Below are 18,483 nucleotides of genomic sequence, written 5' to 3'. Positions count from 1 at the left end.
GTTTAACACCCCCACCCCCTAAAAACAAAAAAAATCCATTGTCCATGATTCTAATATATGTTCAGCCTTCAGTCCCCTGTAAATGACTAGAAGACACGACCCCGCTGTACTCGGGGTGCAGTCTGAGGTGACTGAACATGAGCGGTGACTAGCAGCCGCGCGTTACCCAGGTAACCCAGCTGCTCAGCGCCCCGCCCCCTCCGCCCTCCAATAGGGTTGTTTCTAAACTCCATGCGCCGTAAGGACCCTTTGATGTCACGCAGCAGTTGGCGGCAGAACACGAGAACGCTTCTCGCTCGAGGAACGCATAGACCGGAAGTAGTTTCTGCATTGTGCGCACGGTGAGTGCTATTGCGTGCGCAGCAGCTTTAGCTTTGCAGTCAGGGTGTGAGTGAGTCGTGTGTCCGGTGTGGCTACACGAAGCTGGAAGGCGTGGTGTGCCCGCAGCTGTGACCTGTGGGGGGCGGTGTGTGAGCCCTCACATAGAGCAGGGTGTCAGGGCCCCCTGAGCTGGGCGGAGTGGCAGCAGTCCACCAGAAGGCGGGTCCCTGTGGTTGGATAGGGGATAACGGATTGGAGGGGCTATCTTCAGCGCTCCCTTAGAAATTAATGGAGTGGCTGCAGTGGCGTACATATAGAAGTACGGCTACTTTCACACTCGTGGCAGAGGATTCACTGCCTACCGGATCCGGCAATCCGGATTCAAACTGATGGCATTTGTCAGATGGATGCGTATCCGTCTACAAATGCATTGCAAGAACAGATCCGTCACTCCGATTGTTATGCGGATGGACAGATCTGTCTTGCGGTCTTTTTCCCGGTCTGCGCATGCGCAGACTGGAAGGACAGAGTCGTCCTTCAGTTGTTTTGCAATGCCGGACCCGGCACTAATGCAAGTCAATGGGAATTAATGCCGGCGTTCCGGTGACTGATCAGGCATTTTGGACGGACATAATACCGCAACATGCCAAAACGCCTGACAGTGACTGAACGGATTTCTATCCATTCAGAATGCATTGGGATATGCCTGATCAGTTCTTTTCCGGCATAGAGCCCTTTTGTGCCGGAAAAGAATAACGCAAGTGTGAAAGTACCCTAAATCCGTTTCCTGATCCGTTTAGCGGGAACACTTAATGCCGGATCCGGCACTAATACACTTCAATGTAAATTAATACCGGATCCGGCATTCCAGCAAGTGTTCAGTCTTTTTGGCTGGAGATAAAACTGCAACATGCGTCTAGAAAACGTAAGAGGGACTGAACTGATGCACCCTGAACGGATTGCTCTCCATTCAGAATGCATTAGAATAAAACAAATCTTTTTTTTTCCCTGGTATTGAGCTCCTGTGACGGAACTCACTACGCATATCTATTTAAAAATGCAAAAAAATAAAATATATATATATATATATATATATATTAGAAAATAGCCAGCAGCACTCCAAATCAATTCAAATGTTGAAGATTTATTGGACCCAAAATAAGGCGACGTTTCAACAGCTTGTTGCTGTCTTTATCAAGCACGTGCTTGATAAAGACAGCAACAAGCTGTTGAAACGTCGCCTTATTTTGGGTCCAATAAATCTTCAACATTTGAATTGATTTGGAGTGCTGCTGGCTATTTTCTACTTCTAAGTACATTGGACCTAGGTGCTGGTCCACGTGCACTCCCTGCTCACACAGTGTGCTGCTTCCTCATTTTCTCCAAGATAGATATATATATATATATATATATATATATATATATATATATATATATATATATATAATCTCAGTTTTTCCGGATGACTCCGGAGAGACGCATACGGTACTGCAATGCATTTGTCAGAAGCATCCGTCTACAAATGCTTTGTGTGTGTATACAGATTGCCGGATCCGGCAGGCTTTTCCAGCGACGCAAGTGTGAAAGTACCCTTGGGCCATTTGTTTTCCACTGCCTCATTTGCTAACATTTGTTCCTTTAAGGCCCCATGCACACGGCCGTGTTTCACAGCCGTGTGCGGGCCGTGGAACCGCGGCCTGGATCCCTCCTGAGAGCAGGAGCGCACGGCGTCACTGGTTGCTATGACGCCGTGCGCTCCCTGCTGCCGGCACAGTACAGTAATACACTGGTATAGATCATACCAGTGTATTACTGTATTGCGGCGGCAGCAGGGAGCGCACGGCGTCATAGCAACCAGTGACGCCGTGCGCTCCTGCTCTCAGGAGGGATCCAGGCCGCGGTTCCACGGCCCGCACACGGCTGTGAAACACGGCCGTGTGCATGGGGCCTTAGAGGGTAGAGTCCTGACCAAGTTTTCATCTCCAGTAGAAGAGGAGATGATCCCAACTTGGCCCTTTTTTTTCCTGGGCCCCATAGCCGTTGCATGGTCTACCGCTGTGGTAGTTATGCCCCTGTGTGGCGCTGTGCTTTTTATTTTATGCACTTATATAGCGCTACAATATTCCGCAGCACTTTACAGACATTAGCGTCACACTATTCCCAGTGGGGCTCACAATCTAAGGTCCCTATCAGTATGTCTTTGTAGTGTGGGAGGAGACCCACGCAAATACGGGGAGAACATACAAACTCCATGCAGATGTTGTCCGTGGTCGGATTCAAACCTAGGACCTCAGCGCTGCAAGGCATCAGTGCTAACCATGTCCATTTCTGGGGGGCTCCATGGGATGTGGGGTCCCTGTTCTTGTGGTCGGTGTAGGGTTGGGCGATATCAAAAATATTCAGACGATAATGATATTAAGAAATTTATCGCGATAACATTATATATCGCGATAAATACCCATTTAAACGAAAAAAAACACAAGGAGACGTTACACTGTATGGGGTCGGCCACAAGGGGACGTTACACTGTATGGGGTCGGCCACAAGGGGACGTTACACTGTATGGGGTCGGCCACAAGGGGACGTTACACTGTATGGGGTCGGCCACAAGGGGACGTTACACTGTATGGGGTCGGCCACAAGGGGACGTTACGCTGTATGGGGTCGGCCACAAGGGGACGTTACACTGTATGGGGTCGGCCACAAGGGGACGTTACACTGTATGGGGTCGGCCACAAGGGGACGTTACACTGTATGGGGTCGGCCACAGGCCACCATACATACAATAATACTTTACGATATACTTTTCCCGCGGCTGCCTCGCTTGTGTGCTCTGATTCTGACATCAGATGTCGGTGGCCGGAGATTTGAATATGGAAGCAAGGAGGAGGGAGAGCCGGGGGGGGGCCAGCTGCGGGAAGTAATACGTTTGTAATTTTGTCATCAGAGCATACGAGTGAGGCAGCCGCAGGAAAAGTTTCTCTAGAGACACCCTACTCACACAGAGTTCGCCACGTACAACTGGCACGGTTGGGTGACGGACGGTGATGTCAGATGGTGGGTGGAGTCTGGAGACTTGAATAAGGGAGGCGGAGCAAGAAGGAGCCAAGAGCGAGAGAATGTAATGTGTTTGTACTCACTACTCAGCGCTGTGCAGGGGCGGGCGGACGCAGATTTAGAAGCGGTCATTACAAAATACTGCGGTAATTAGGAAACCGCAATATCGCCATATCGATGTTTTTTTAATACCGCGGTATACCGATTAACCCTAGGTCGGTGATCTGATAGTTTCCCCTATTTTGTTTCTATAACCAGAACAGGGTTAGGGTTAGGTCAGACACAGACGAGCGAGTTTAATGTGAGAAACTCGCAGCGTGTGGCAGTACGTTCCCGTTTTGAACTCTACTCCTCTGACAAGATTTGTATTGCTATGTGACCCCCTAGAGACGTGAAATCTACTGAATTACACTGACCGCATTATGCCAGTGTAATTCAGTAGATCTGAGGACTGTAAGGCCTTATGCACACAACCGTTGTGTTTTGCGGTCCGCAATTTGCAGAACGGCACGGGCAGCCATTGATATAACTGCCTATTCTTGGACTGAACAGCATCTTTTTCGGCCCCATTGAAGTGAATGGGTCCGCACCTGAGCCGCAAAAAATGCGGCTCTAATGCGGATCAAAACAACGGTTGTGTGCATGAGGCCTAAAGGTTACGCAGCATTATAAATCGGTACAATGCTACGCGATCCTGTCAGAGGAACTGCGTTCAGAACGCGAACTTGCTGCCACACGCTGCGAGTTTCTCATATTGAACTCACTTATCTGTGTCTGGTCTTGGGGATGATCGCTCACTGTCACTACTTGGTTTTTATGGTAGTTTCTATGGGTAGCAAAACGCCACACAGCAAATACAAATATAATAGATAAAAACCTCTGCAATTACACTGCTTAGACACAGTCCATGTGGGGGTCATTTCCTAAGACCACCGTCTCACTGCACGGATGCTGGGACCACAGCTAGTGTGAAATCACCAGCTACAGGGGAGAGAAGAGCTGACTATTAGTATCATGCCTTTAACAAGAGGTTGGGTTTATCCGCCTAGCGTAGTGTAGGTGCCCATCTCCTTTTAGTACTCTGTTCCGGCAGAGCAGCAGATTACCGGAATTACATCCCTGCACCCCATTCACTATAATAGGATCTGGCGGATTTCCGGCAGAAATACTGACTTTTTAGGGATGAGCGAATTCACTTTGGATGGTACATCTAAAGTCGATTTGCTAAAAACGTAGTTCTTATACTGTACGGAGATCTGGCTCTAATGAGCCAAAGTTGCACTAGAGACTTTGTGTAATAACTTCGGGAATTAAAGGGGTTCTCCAGGCTTAACCTTTTTTTCCTTTGAAAAAATCTAACCTGTGGAGGAAAGATTAATGATCACATACTTACCTTCCACAGTGCAGCCGATCCTCAGATCTGCTCCCAGTCACGTGGTCCCTCCAGATGGCTTTTCTTTGCTTCCGGCTGAAGTCCGTCTTATCTTCCCGTCTTCGCTTCCCTTCTCCAGCAGGAGACAAAGTGACGTCACCGCCTCCTGCTAGAGAAAGTGTCGGACGGCAGTCTTCACAGCACACTAGGCTGAATGCTAGTGCGCATTTTCAGGACCGCCGCTCTCTGCAGTGTACAGGCTTCTATGTGACGTAAGCGCTGTGCAGGAGTGACAGCATAGCGATCAGCCACAGAGGCCATACATTTTAATACTGTACGGAGACTAATCTCCTTGCAGTATTATTCTGAAGTTTTGAACAAATCGACGTTGGATGTATATATTATAAGGGAAAATAATAATGATCGGGTCTCCATCCCGATTGTCTCCTAGCAACCGTGCGTGCAAACCGCACGGAAAACTCGCCCGTGTGAAAGGGGCCTAAGGGCTGTTTCACACGAGCGGATGCCGTGCGTGACATCCGCTGCGTGAATGACAGCCAAGACCCGATGTGGACAGCAGAAGCACGGAGCATTAACATGACTGATAATGCTCCGTGCCTCTCTGTGACCTCTTTACTACGAAATCACAGTGACAACTTTATCTCACTGTGATTTCGTAGTAAAGAGGTCACAGAGAGGCACAGAGCACTATCAATCATGTTAATGCTCCGTGCTTCTGCTGTCCGCATCGGGTCTTGGCTGTCATTCACGCAGCGGAGGTCACGCACGGCATCCGCTCGTGTGAAACAGCCCTTATTTCACACGAGTGGATGCCGTACGTGGAATCCGCTGCGTGAAAGAGAGCCAAGCCCCGCTCCGGACAGCAGAGACACGGAGCATTAACATGACTGATAATGCTCTGTGCCTCTCTGTGACCTCTTTACTACGAAATCACAGATAAAGTTGTCACCATGATTTTGTAGTAAAAAGATCACTGAGAGGCAAAGGGCAGTATCAATCATGTTACTGCTCCGTGTCTCTGCTGTCCGAACGGGGCTTGTCAATCTTCCTTGCACAGCATCCGCTCGTATGAAAGAGCCTTTATGCCAGAAAGTGGGATATAAACGTCACAAACCCCCAGTTGCAACTTTTTGAACCATGCTGCACTGTTCCACAGGTGAGGGTGGTGGGGGCAGCGCCATCAGACCCAGCTAGGGCTTGGAGTCGATTTTGCAGACTTCCAGAGAGAGCGCCTCATTTATGAGCGGGGGATATCAAAGACTGGTGTAAAAGCACAATGTTCCATCCACTGTGTAGTGGCCATGCCGGGGTACTGCAGGCTGAACTGAACGGGAGCTGAGCTGCGGAGCGCTGGAGATGGACAGAGCCTTTTGTCCATTGTATAGTTTCTGGCGGGTTCCCAAAACATCTGGTCACAGTGGTGGGAGACACCCACTGATCTGATACTGATGATCTATTCTCAGGATAGGTGATCAATACCAGGTCAAAGTACCAAAGCAATACTTTAAAAGGGTTTTCCAGGATCTTTATGCTGATGACCTACTTCTGCACTGTGCCGTACATTGTATAGTGGCTGTGCTTGGTATCGAGCTCAGCACCATTCGCTTGAATGGGGCTGAGCTGTTCCTAGGACACATGAACAGGTCGTCACTGGCCTAGGAGAAGCTGAGAGAAGGCCTCGGTGCTACTGCGAGTGCTGCTGCATTCTCAAACAGCTGGTCAGCAGGGGTCCCAATCAGATACTGATGACCCGGGCGCCTCTCGGCATGTTTGCAGTGCTGTGGCCGGATGTATGCCCTGTTGCCATTATAATTAATGGGGCCAGGGCGGACTTCCGGCAGCACACGAGTGCAAACGTTAGTACGGATCCGGCAGGCTGTTCCCCTGCCGGACAAGCCTAACACAAGTGTGAAAGAAGCCTTAGACTGTGGTGTTAGGCCTAGTTCACACATCAGTGTTTAGGTCATTGGTCAGTAATTTCCATTGAGTGGAAACCAGGAGGGAACTGCTCCAATGCTCAAGTCAGGGGGGCGGCCTGGGTAAAATAGAGCTATGTCCGGGTTCAGCTCTGAACTCGGACAACCCCTTTGAATTAAATACTGTTTTACTGAATCTTTCCCCATAAAACTAATCAATCTGCTCGGCTCCTCCTGCTTTATAACATGCTGCCTGCTACATTTGCTTGCTACCAAATTTGTGGCTTTTTTGCACCACAACTCTGGCATACAGTAATGATGCTTTCCCCACATTAAGTTGCATGCACTGTTGTGGACTGCAGTTGTCACTAAATAGTTAAAATCAATCTTGTAGTGCTACAAAAAGTCTGAGTATAGACGTATTACGTCATAGCACAATAGACCACATTATGGGATGTAGAATGTTTTCTACTACTTTTTCTTTCACATATTTAAAGAGGACCTTTCACCGCTCCTGATGTTGCCTGTTTTAATAGCTTCGTGCATTCCCCATGTAATAACCATTCTGGAGCATCTGTTCTTATGTCTGTATGTTGTGCCATTCCTTTATTTCTACTATACGTTATGAATGAATTGCTAGCAGTCTGCAGTAAGGGTACAGAGGGGTGTAACAAGTTGGGGGGATGTCCTTGCACAGTCTGAAAATGGAAACACTGATTGGATGGAGTCTGGGCAGGTACACCCCCAATGCATGAAGCTATTAAAACAGGCGTGTCAGGAGCTTTGAAAGGTCCTCTATAATGGTATTGAATTGCATTTTGATTATATCATACATTTATAAGAAAACCAATTTTCTTGCTCCCTCACACATTTTTTGCTTCTTCATTTATTCACACAGCCTGCGGTCAATAGTATGGGTCTCCAGCCTACTCAAAAAAAATTCTTCCCCATTTGCTCTTTGGACTCTATTATCAATTTGTTCAGTTCGGAGCTGTCTCGTCCTGAGCCTGATCTTGCCCTACTATCGCTTACACTAGGCTTTGTTGAGCACTTTTTGGCAGTTAATCGTGTTGTTCCCACAAATGTGACCCAATTACCAGGGGGACTTGATGTGTTGTCAAAAATAGGCGGAGAAGGACCAAAGACAAAACGTGGAGAATCCTCAAACCAGGGGACCAGCGTTGTTATCAAGGCTGACCATGGAAAGAGAGGAGCAAGAAATGAAATTGGAAGGAAGAGGGCTTCTGGGGCAAAAGCAATGAAAGAAAAAGAGAACAACCATAAAGAAATCGCAGGAAAGTCAACTAAGAAAGATTTGAGCAAATCCGCGAAAGAAGGATCTGAGGTTAAGAAAGACAAGGAAGTAGCAAGTGAAGAGTGCAGTAAGACAGCAGAGGCACCCAGGATTGTACCTGGAAAGGAAGATGCAAGAAAAACTGATGACCGTGACAAGCCAGAGCTGACTCAACAAGGTGTTCCATATTTTCCAACCCTAGAGTTGGCAGTTATCCAGGCACTGTATGCACGATTCACAGCCCAGACGAATGGGGCAGTGGATTTGTCTTGCTATCCTCGTAAGAATCGTGCCTCAGGTCGGGAGTTAATTCGTAGGGTATCTGATGTAATCTGGAATGGCCTAAGTCGATCATACCTCAAAGACAGAGCGCATATTCAGTCACTTTTCAGCTTTGTTACAGGTGAGAACAAAGGGTGTTCACCCTGTGCACTTCAATGCCTATTACTGTTTTTGATTAAACTAGGCTTATACATTACTAATAGCTTAAAGGGAGTCTGTCAGCAGTTTTGGCCATGCTAAACTGCTGACCGTATTAAGTAGGGGCCGGAGAGAGCTGCACAAAACCATATATATATATATATATATATATATATATATATATATATATATATATATATATATGTATGTATATATTTTTTTTTTTTTTGAACTTTTGTTTATTAGAAGTAGTGTGAATAAGGGTACTTTCACGCTAGCGGCAGGACAGGTCCGACAGTCTATTCACCCTGTCGGATCCATCCTGTCGCTATTTCGCCGTGCTGCCAGACTGCCGCTCCGTCCCCATTGACTATAATGGGGACAGGGCGGAGCTCCGGCGCATCACGGCGAGAGGCCGCTGGACAAAGTACTGCATGTCTGACTTTTTAGTCCGGCGGCCTCTCGCCGTGCACTACCGTGCTGCGCCGGCCTCCGCCCCCGTCCCCATTATAGTCAATGGGAAAGGAGCAGTAGTCTGGTGGCACGGCAAAATAGCGGCAAGACTGATCCGACAGGGTGAACAGCCTGTCGGATCCGTCCTGCCGCTAGTGTGAAAGTACCCTAAGAAGTTTTATTCTTCCAAATTCTGCTCTTGCCTGTGCCCAGGAGACTGATCTAAACGGTGAAATGCTCTCTGCATTAAGCTGCTTCACAGTCCTTTCCTTCTGCTCTGAATGACAACTGTAGCATACAATCAGAAGACCGCTACAGCTGTCACTCAAAGCTGAGGGGAGGGGATATCGAGCAGCCCAATGCAGACAAGCACTTGCAGGAGCAGAATCTGGCAGAATAAAAATTAATATTCTTACTACTGCTGATGGGGAAAAAAGCTCCACAAAAGCTATGTTTGTCCTGCTCTCCCCGGCCTCTGCTTAGGGCTGTCAGCAGTTAAGCATGGTTAAAATGGCTGATAGACTCCCTTAAACCATTACATTGCAGTAAAAAAATGTTCAATAGAATTTGTACATGGGGTAAGGGCCAGGACTAGATCATTGTTCCCACTGCTAGACATGAACTGCTTTGATCTTTATGCATGGCTTGCAAATTGTGCAACTATCCTTTATTTGTGACAAACGGGCAAAAAACACCAGCCCCTCCAAATAATATAAAATCAACTTGCATGTGCACGCTAGCATGGCTGACATGCAAATGCAAACAAACACTGCAGGTAGCACTTTCTAAACATTTATTAATATTTTTATAAATAACACATAAAACTAGAGGAGGCGGGCAGAAGATGCACCATAGTGATCAGAGTGGGGTACGCCTAGAGATGCCTTTCTCTTGGTTGGCTTACTTTAGGTATTGTGGGTCAAAATAGTGCCGAATGCGATAAAAAATAAAATAAAAAAAAAGTTTTTGTTTAGGCACTTTTGAAAAGCCTTTTGGTGCCTTTGCTATTGTAGATCTGCCCAATGCTACATTTTCATCTTGAAAACTGCTATATTGCCAGTTGATCAGCCCTATTAGCTGGGTACTTGAAAACCTTGTGTATGTGCATAATTCTGTTCCTGGTCCTACAACCTCCTATCTAATTCATAAAGCCTTATTTACACATCTGTAATGGAATCCGTGATAAAATCAGTGTTTATTCCGTGAAGGATATGTGTTTGGTCAGTTTTTCAGTTTATTTTGCTCTCCGTGTCCCACTGACACATAGCATGCTTCTGTGCTAAAACCATGGACCCACAGACTGCACAAATGTGTGAATACATCCATTAAAATAAATGGGTACATGTACTGTCCGTGGAGACCAAGGACAGCACAAGTCATTGGATCACTGATGTGTGAATAGGCCTAAGTCAGACTTAAAGAGGACCTTTCACCAGAATAAAACTTCTAAACTAACTATACAGGCATGGAGAACGGCACCCAGGGACCCCCCTGCACTTACTGTTATACCTGGGCTCCGCTCCGTTCTCCCGTTATTGCCTCCGGTATCTTCATAGTTAGGCTCCACCCAGGGGAACCTGCCGGCGCCTCCTTCTCCCATGCTGCAGCGCTGGCCAATTGCAGCGCTCAGCTCATAGCCTGAGAGAAAAAAAATCCTCTCGGGCTATGAGCTGAGCGCTGTGATTGGCCAGCGCTGCAGCATGGGAGACGGAGGAGCCGGCAGGTTCCCCTGGGTGGAGCCTAACTATGAAGATACCGGAGGCAATAACGGGAGAACGGAGCGGCGCCCAGGTATAACAGTAAGTGCAGGGGGGTCCCTGGGCGCTGCTCTACATGCATGTATAGTCAGGTTAGAAGTTTTATTCTGGTGAAAGGTCCTCTTTAAAGGGAACCTGTCACCAGGATTTTGTGTATAGAGCTGAGGCCATAGGTTGCTAGATGGCCACTAGCACATCCGCAATACCCAGTCCCCATAGCTCTGTGTGCTTTTATTGTGTAAAAAAAAAAAAACGATTTTGATACATATGCAAATTAACCTGAGAGATGAGTCCTGTCCCTGACTCATCTCAGGGACAGGACTCATCTCTCAGGTTAATTTGCATATGTATCAAAATCGTTTTTTTTACACAATAAAAGCACACAGAGCTATGGGGACTGGATATTGCGGATGTGCTAGCTAGCAGCCATCTAGCAACCCATGTCCTCGGCTCTATAGACAAAATCCAGGTCACAGGTTCCCTTTAAAGGGAACCTGTCACCGGGATTTTAGGTATAGAGCTGAGGACATGGGTTGCTAGATGGCCGCTAGCACATCCACAATATCCAGTCCCCATAGCTCTGTGTGCTTTTATTGTGTAAAAAAAACGATTTGATATATATGCAAATTAACCTGAGATGAGTCCTGTCTCTGGCTCATCTCACATACAGGACTCATCTCAGGGTAATTTGCATATGTATCAAATCGTTTTTTTTTACACAATAAAAGCACACAGAGCTATGGGGACTGGGTATTTCGGATGTGCTAGCGGCCATCTAGCAACCCATGTCCTCAGCTCTATACACAAAATCCCGGTGACAGGTTCCCTTTAAATTCTATGCACAGCCTGTTGTGCTTTTCGTTAATAAGCAGCAGAAACGTTACAACCTATGCCACTAAGAATTATTCACTGAAGGCGGTCTTTTCCCCTACGCCCATGACAGCGCCCTTGAGAGACCGCCTCTATCCAGTACAGGAAACAGGAACTTTCATGGAGAGCTCTTGAGGGGCTCTGCCCCTATAGCACCTGTTGCTGTCCTATGGATAGGACATCTGTGGAGAGCTAAGATTAGGCTGCAGGAGCCCCTGATATGGAATGATTATAGGGTTACCTGGTGAGGCATAAGACTCCACTAGGAGCCGCCTGCTAAGTCTGGAGAGCTCCTTCTCGGTCCTGGACCTCTGCAGTCCCAGCATGACTTGTCTTTACCGTAAGCGTGATCACTGGCTTCAGGCGTGGGAGAACGCAAGCCAGTGATCACGCTCACGCTAAAGATGAGATGCGACGGGCGAGCGCGATGAAACTAAACGGCGCAAGGCTGTCTGGGCATGCTGGGAGTTGTAGTTTTGCAACAGCTGGAGGCACACTGGTTGGGAAACACTGCTTTAAGGTACTGTGGTTGGTTAATATGTGTTTTCCAGGTGACATGTTCCCTTTTTAAATCAGTAACCCGAATACAAATTCAGAATGGAATCTGTACAGTCTGCAATAAAACATCTCTTCAAAGACTGTGTAATGGCTACCATAGACACAAGGGATGCCTACTATCACATCCCAGTTCATGTTGCTTTTTTAAAAATATCTCTGGGTGTCTGTCTATTGGAGGCCAAGTTCATCATTTACAATACAGAGCCCTTCCATTTGGAATATCTCAAGCCCCCAGGCTTTTTGCAAAGTTAATGGCAGAGGTTCTGGCCCACATAAGGCAAAGAGACATTTTGATTATTTCTTATTTGGACAATCTCCTGGTGGTAGCAGAGTCTTTAGATCTTCCAACCTCTTGTCTTCTAGAAGTGATGGAAATTCTAGTAAAACTTTGGTGGTAAATAAATTGGGGAAAAATCGAACATGCCCCTTTTGCCAGGAATGTATTTTTCTGGGGTTAATTCTTGACTCTGTAAATCTGCATTGCATCATCGCACAGCGCAAAATATCTAGGATAACAGAAGACGTACAGGCTCTTGTAGTCTCGAACAATTGAACAATCAGGCAATGAATGGCAGTTTTAGGCAGAATGAATTCCACAATACATGCCATAAGTTGGTCCCTGTTTCGCTCCAGGACGCTTCAGTGGCAGATTCTAAAAGAGTGGCAGGGGTAATTGTTCCCGCTGGATGCCCCAATTCCTCTCACCCCTCAGACGATTCACCTGGTGGCTAGAACCCTTGAATCTATCTCAGGGCTTCCCATAGGTCCTACAGGAGCAAGTAACCATCACCACGTCAGCCAGTCCAACCAGATGGGTGGGGGGGGGGGGTTCTGCAGGGTGTGTGGAGTGTAAGAGAGAGCCAGGATTCCCAGAATACGAGGGAGTTGAGAGCAGTTCTGCTAGCTTTAAGAGGTTTCCTGCTCAGATTATAGGGGAAGGGAGTAAAAATCTTTTCAGACGCTACGGTGGTATCCTACCTAAACAGGCAAGGAGGGACAAGGTCAGAATGTCTTATGTCCTTAACTGCAGAAATCTTTTCTCATCATTCCTTATGTTCCTTTTATCAAGGCAGTGCACTTAAAAGGAACAGAAAACAAGTTGGCGGATTTTCTAAGCAGAAACCATTTGGATCAGGGAGAATGGTGTCTAAATAAAGAGGTCTTCAGTCAGATAGTCCAGCTGTGGGGCCATCCTCAGGTAGACTTATTTGCAACCAGACAAAACGGGAAGTGAAGTCTCTTATTTTCTCTAAATCCAAGAGACCTTCTGGGATAGACACCTTTTTTCTTCTGTGGCCAGATCAGCTCCTATATGCCTTCCCTCCTCTAAGACTTTTTCTGAGGGTATTGCAGAAGTTGAGGCAGGAACAGACGAGGCTCATTCTAATTACCCGCTTCTGGCCAAGAAGAGCCTGGTTCACTTGGCTGAGGAAACTGTCCCTTTCATATCCCTGGATCCTTCCGGACAGGCAGGATCTTTTATTCCAGGGGCCAGTCTTCATCTGGAAGTGAGAAACCTTCATCTAGCAGCCTGGTATTTGAAGGGCAAATCTTAGAGCGTAGATGTCTATCTAAGGAGGTTATCGCTATTCTTTTATCATGTAGGAAAGAGGTAACCTCCACTATTTACATTAGGGTTTCGAAGGACTTCTTAAAATTCTCTAAGGCCCTGGTTGATCCTTTGAGTCCCCCTCCTATGTCTAAAATTCTGGATTGTCTACAAGATATATAAGACTTAGCACTCTTAAAGTGCAGTTCTCTGTCCTTAGTGCCTTTTTTGATTTCCCTATTGCCAATCATCCTTGCATATTTGAAGGTTCTTTAAGGCCTCATGCACACAATTGAATGGGTGCACAACTTGAATGGATCCGCGATTTATCCGCACCGCAAAAAAATAAAATGTTCTATTTTTTGGCGGTGCGAAGGCACGGACAGAAACCCCACAGAAGCACTCCGTAGTGGTTCCGTGCCTCTGTTCCGCACCGCAGCTCCGGATTGCGGACCCGTTCAAGTGAATGGACCCACTGTTTGTGGGCTGCAATACGGCCGGGTAACGGTCATGTGCATGAAGCCTAAGGCAGTTGGTAGAATTAAGCCTGTCATCAAGTCTTCTGTTCCCCCGTGGGATCTTAATCTAGTTTTGTCCAGGATGATGGAGTCTCCTGTAGAACCTCTGCAGGATTTATCTATTTGGGGTCCATTCACACGTCCGCAATTCTGTTCCACATTTTGCGGAACGGAATTGCGGACCCATTCATTTGTGGGGCCACACTATGTGCTGTCCGGATCCGCAATTCCGTTCCCGAAAAAAAAAAAAAAAAAAAAAAATATAGAACATGTCCTATTCTTGTCCGCAATTGCGGACAAGATTAGGCATTTTCTATTATAGTGCTGGCGATGTGTGGTCTGCAAAATGCGGAGCGCACATTGCCGATGTCCGTGTTTTGTGGATTCGCAAAACACATACGGAAGTGTAAATGGACCCAAGACGTTGTCTTTCAAAACTGCTTTTCTTGTGGCCATCACCTCAGTTAGGAGAGTGGGTGAGATTTCTGCCTTTTCTGCTTCCCCTCCTTATACTAACATTCTGAAGGACAGAGTGCTAATTAAGCCTGACCCGTCCTTTCTCCCAAAAGTGGTCTTTCTGTTTCATAGATCCCAAGATATTGTTCTCTCATCTTTGTGTCAGTCCCCAAAGAATGAGAAGGAAAGGCTCCGTTGTCTAGACGTCAAAAGATGCCTGTCTGAATATCTGAAAGTCCCCCGTAGTCCCCGCCCTAAGCTAGTTACTATTCTAGTCTTCTCTCAAGGGTACGGTCATGGGCGTTGGGGAAATTCAGGAGATTATATATTTAAAGTTGTGTTTTAAATATGTTTAGGACAAGTTCTTGCAATTGACTGGTGCTAACCCCAATAATCATTCCATATCGGGGACTCCTGCAGCCTAATCTTAGTTCTCCACAGCTGTCCTATCCATAGGACAGGAAACGGGAACAGGTGCTATAGGGGAAGAGCCCCTCCTTAGGAGCTCCCCATGAAAGTTCCTGTCCTGGATGGAGGCAGTCTCTCAAGGGTGTTGTCATGGGCTCATGGAAAAACTATTACCGGTAAGTGTAATCCTGAATTTCTATTCAAATTAATAAGGACTTTGATGTTCTTCTCTGTCTGTCTTAGGTACAAAGCTTGATTCTCCAGGTGTGGCATTTGCCGTCGTGGCTGCCTGTCAAGTACTTGGTCTTTCAGATGTACATCTCGCACTGTCTGAGGACCATGCTTGGGTAGTTTTTGGGAGGGATGGTGAAGAGACGGCTGAAGTAACTTGGCATGGGAAGGGTAATGAGGACAGAAGAGGGCAAACTGTGAGCCCTGGTGTAGCAGAAAAGGTGAGCTTGTGTGTAGTACGTTCACATTAGGGCTGCAGTAAACGAATATTTTTGTAATCGAGTATTCTATCGATTATATTTCTCGATTCATCGAGTAATCTAATAAGAAAAAGCTACTTAAAATAACGTACGTAATTAGGTATGTATAAAGTTATTGGTTTGAAGGGGTTAATAACTTTATACATGCCTAATGCCAAGGTGCTTCCATTAACCCCTCCAAACCAATAACTTTATACATGCCCATTGGGTTTGGAGGGGTTAATGGAAGCACCTTGGCATTAGGCATGTATAAAGTTATTGGTCTGAAGAGGTTAATGAAAGCACCTTGGAGGTGCCTTCATTAACCCCTCTCTAAACCAATAACTTTATACATGCCAAGGTGGTGCTTGCAGCCTCCATTAACCACTCTCTCTCCATCTGCTTGCCCCCAGCCTCTGATCTGCTTGCCCCCAGCCTCTGATCTGCTTGCCCCCAGCCTCTGATCTGCTTGCCCCCAGCCTCTGATCTGCTTGCCCCCGCCTCTGATCAGGCTCCCCCCCCAGCCTCTGATCTGCCTCCCCCCCCCAGCCTCTGATCTGCCTCCCCCCCCCAGCCTCTGATCTGCCTCCCCCCCCAGCCTCTGATCTGCTCCCCCCCCCAGCCTCTGATCTGCCTCCCCCCCCCAGCCTCTGATCTGCCTCCCCCCCCCAGCCTCTGATCTGCCTCCCCCCCCCAGCCTCTGATCTGCCTCCCCCCCCCAGCCTCTGATCTGCCTCCCCCCCAGCCTCTGATCTGCCTCCCCCCCCAGCCTCTGATCTGCCTCCCCCCCCCCAGCCTCTGATCTGCCTCCCCCCCCCCCCAGCCTCTGATCTGCCTCCCCCCCCCCAGCCTCTGATCTGCCTCCCCCCCCCCAGCCTCTGATCTGCCTCCCCCCCCAGCCTCTGATCTGCCTCCCCCCCCCCCAGCCTCTGATCTGCCTCCCCCCCCCGCCTCTGATCTGCCTCCCCCCCCCCCGCCTCTGATCTGCCTCCCCCCCCCCCCCAGCCTCTGATCTGCCTCCCCCCCCAGCCTCTGATCTGCCTCCCCCCCCCAGCCTCTGATCTGCCTCCCCCCCAGCCTCTGATATGCCCCCTCTGGTAATGCAACCCCCCCTCCCTCCCTCCCCAGTATTAATCATTGGTGGCAGTGGCCACAGGGTCCCCCCCCCCATCATTGGTGGCAGTGTCAGTTCCGATCGGAGCCCCAGCAGTGTAATGCTGGGGCTCTGATCGGTTACCATGGGAGCCAGGACGCTGCTTAAGCCCTGGCTGCCATGGTATGTTAGTAGTGAGCAGAGAGCAGCGCATTATACTCACGTGCGCTGTGGCCGCCGGTCGCGCCTTCTTCTGTCTGTGCGGCGGATTGCTAATGCTTACAGCATTAGCAATGCGCCGCACAGACCTATGAGAAGGAGCGACCGCCGGCCACAGCGCACGTGAGTATAATGCGCTGCTCTCTGCTCACTACTAACATACCATGGCAGCCAGGGCTTAAGCAGCGTCCTGGCTCCCATGGTAACCGATCAGAGCCCCAGCATTACACTGCTGGGGCTCCGATCGGAACTGACACTGCCACCAATGATGGGGGGGGAGGAGGGGGACCCTGTGGGATATGGCTGGCACATTCATTGGTGGCGCAGTGGCCACAGTCCCTCCCCTCCCCTCCTCCTCCGTCCCTCCCCTCCTCCTCCTACTTGGTCTTCAGCGGCAGCCGCGCACAGTGGGGAGGGAGAGACTCCCTCCTCCTTCCTCCTCCTCCCTCCTCCTCCCTCCTCCTCTGTGCCGGCCGCTCAGTCCTGCCTCTCTGGCTCCGGAGGACACGGAAGCCGTGAGTGAGACGCTTAATTTCACTCCCGCTCCGTGATCACGTGATCTGAACGATTCCTCGATGCAGGGAAACTGCATCGATGAATTTTTTGACTCGATTTAATCGAGTTATTCGAATAATCGTTTCAGCCCTAGTTCACATCATTGAGGACATTCCAGGAGTCAGATACCGATGCCTTTGGTAGTTTGCTGCTGCCACCTGGTTTTGTTTTGTTAATATTTATGAAGGTCTTTTATTTCTCAGCACTTTGGACTACTGGAGCCAGCTTGATTATTCTACCTGCACAGATTCACTCTATCCAATCAGTGCTGCCATTTACAGACTTGTTACCACCCCTCTGTACCCTTACTGCAGACTACTAGCAATTCAGTCATAACCCACTGGGTATATAGATCCTATCTGCACATATCCTGTGCAGACAGCACTTTAATCCCAGCGCTGGATTTAAAGGGAACCTGTCATGTACTTTATGCTGACCTCACTGAGGACAGCATATATTAGTGACAGAAATGCTGATTTCAGCGCTGTGTCACTCATCAGCTAAAAGTAAGAGGTTGCTGAGAACCAGCATCATAATCATTGCAGCCCAGGCCTTGAAAAGAGTCAAATCTACCTGAGAAGAGTCCTGGTTATTCCTAATCTCCTGCACTCTCACCCGTCTACTGATGATTGGCAGTTCTCTCCTAGAAAGAAAGGGAGAAAACTTGGTAGAAGCCTGTCAGTCATCAGCAGGGGAGCAGGAATCCATGAATAACCAGGACTCTTCTCAGGTGGCCATGACTCTCTCTCCAGGTCCATTCTGCAATGATTGTGATGATGGTTCTCGCCGCTCGGCAACCGCTTACTTTTAACTTTAAAATGACAGACCTCTAAAATGAACTCGCCTGTCTCTACTTTAGGCTGCCGTTAGTATGGGCAGCATAAAGTTGATGGCAGGTTCCCTTTAAAGCTCCTGCAATCTAGCAGGTCGGGTCCCGGCTGACACACAGACCTAAGGAGAAGACAGGAGCAGTTTATTACCGCTTCTGCCTTCTCCTGTACCGGCAGAAGATAGATAAGGAGACCCTGATCAGCTCTGCCTGTGTCATGCCCCCACAGGGGGCTGTTTTCCCCTGTAACTGGGGCTCCTGTGGATGCCCCAGTTACAGTGGAAAAGAAAATAAGTCTGTGTCCTCCGGAGGTCTTTTAATGACCTCCTGGGGGACATATATGCCAA

The 18,483-nt window shown here is 48.2% G+C and overlaps 1 protein-coding gene across 1 annotated transcript in view; it reads left to right on the top strand.

Annotated features, from left to right (window-relative positions):
- Positions 1-242: 242 nt before the first annotated feature.
- MEN1 (menin 1) overlaps positions 243-18,483 on the top strand; it is a 49,751-nt gene continuing 31,510 nt past the window's right edge. The window contains exons 1-3 of the mRNA XM_044270745.1: positions 243-341; positions 7,586-8,384; positions 15,214-15,422. Coding sequence (XP_044126680.1) covers positions 7,601-8,384; positions 15,214-15,422 — 993 coding nt within the window. The 5' untranslated portion in view covers positions 243-341; positions 7,586-7,600. The remainder of the gene's footprint in view (positions 342-7,585; positions 8,385-15,213; positions 15,423-18,483) is intronic.

Source organism: Bufo gargarizans, chromosome 10 (assembly GCF_014858855.1).
Source record: "Bufo gargarizans isolate SCDJY-AF-19 chromosome 10, ASM1485885v1, whole genome shotgun sequence".
NCBI lineage: Eukaryota > Metazoa > Chordata > Amphibia > Anura > Bufonidae > Bufo > Bufo gargarizans.
This window is presented reverse-complemented; position numbering and strand designations above follow the sequence as displayed.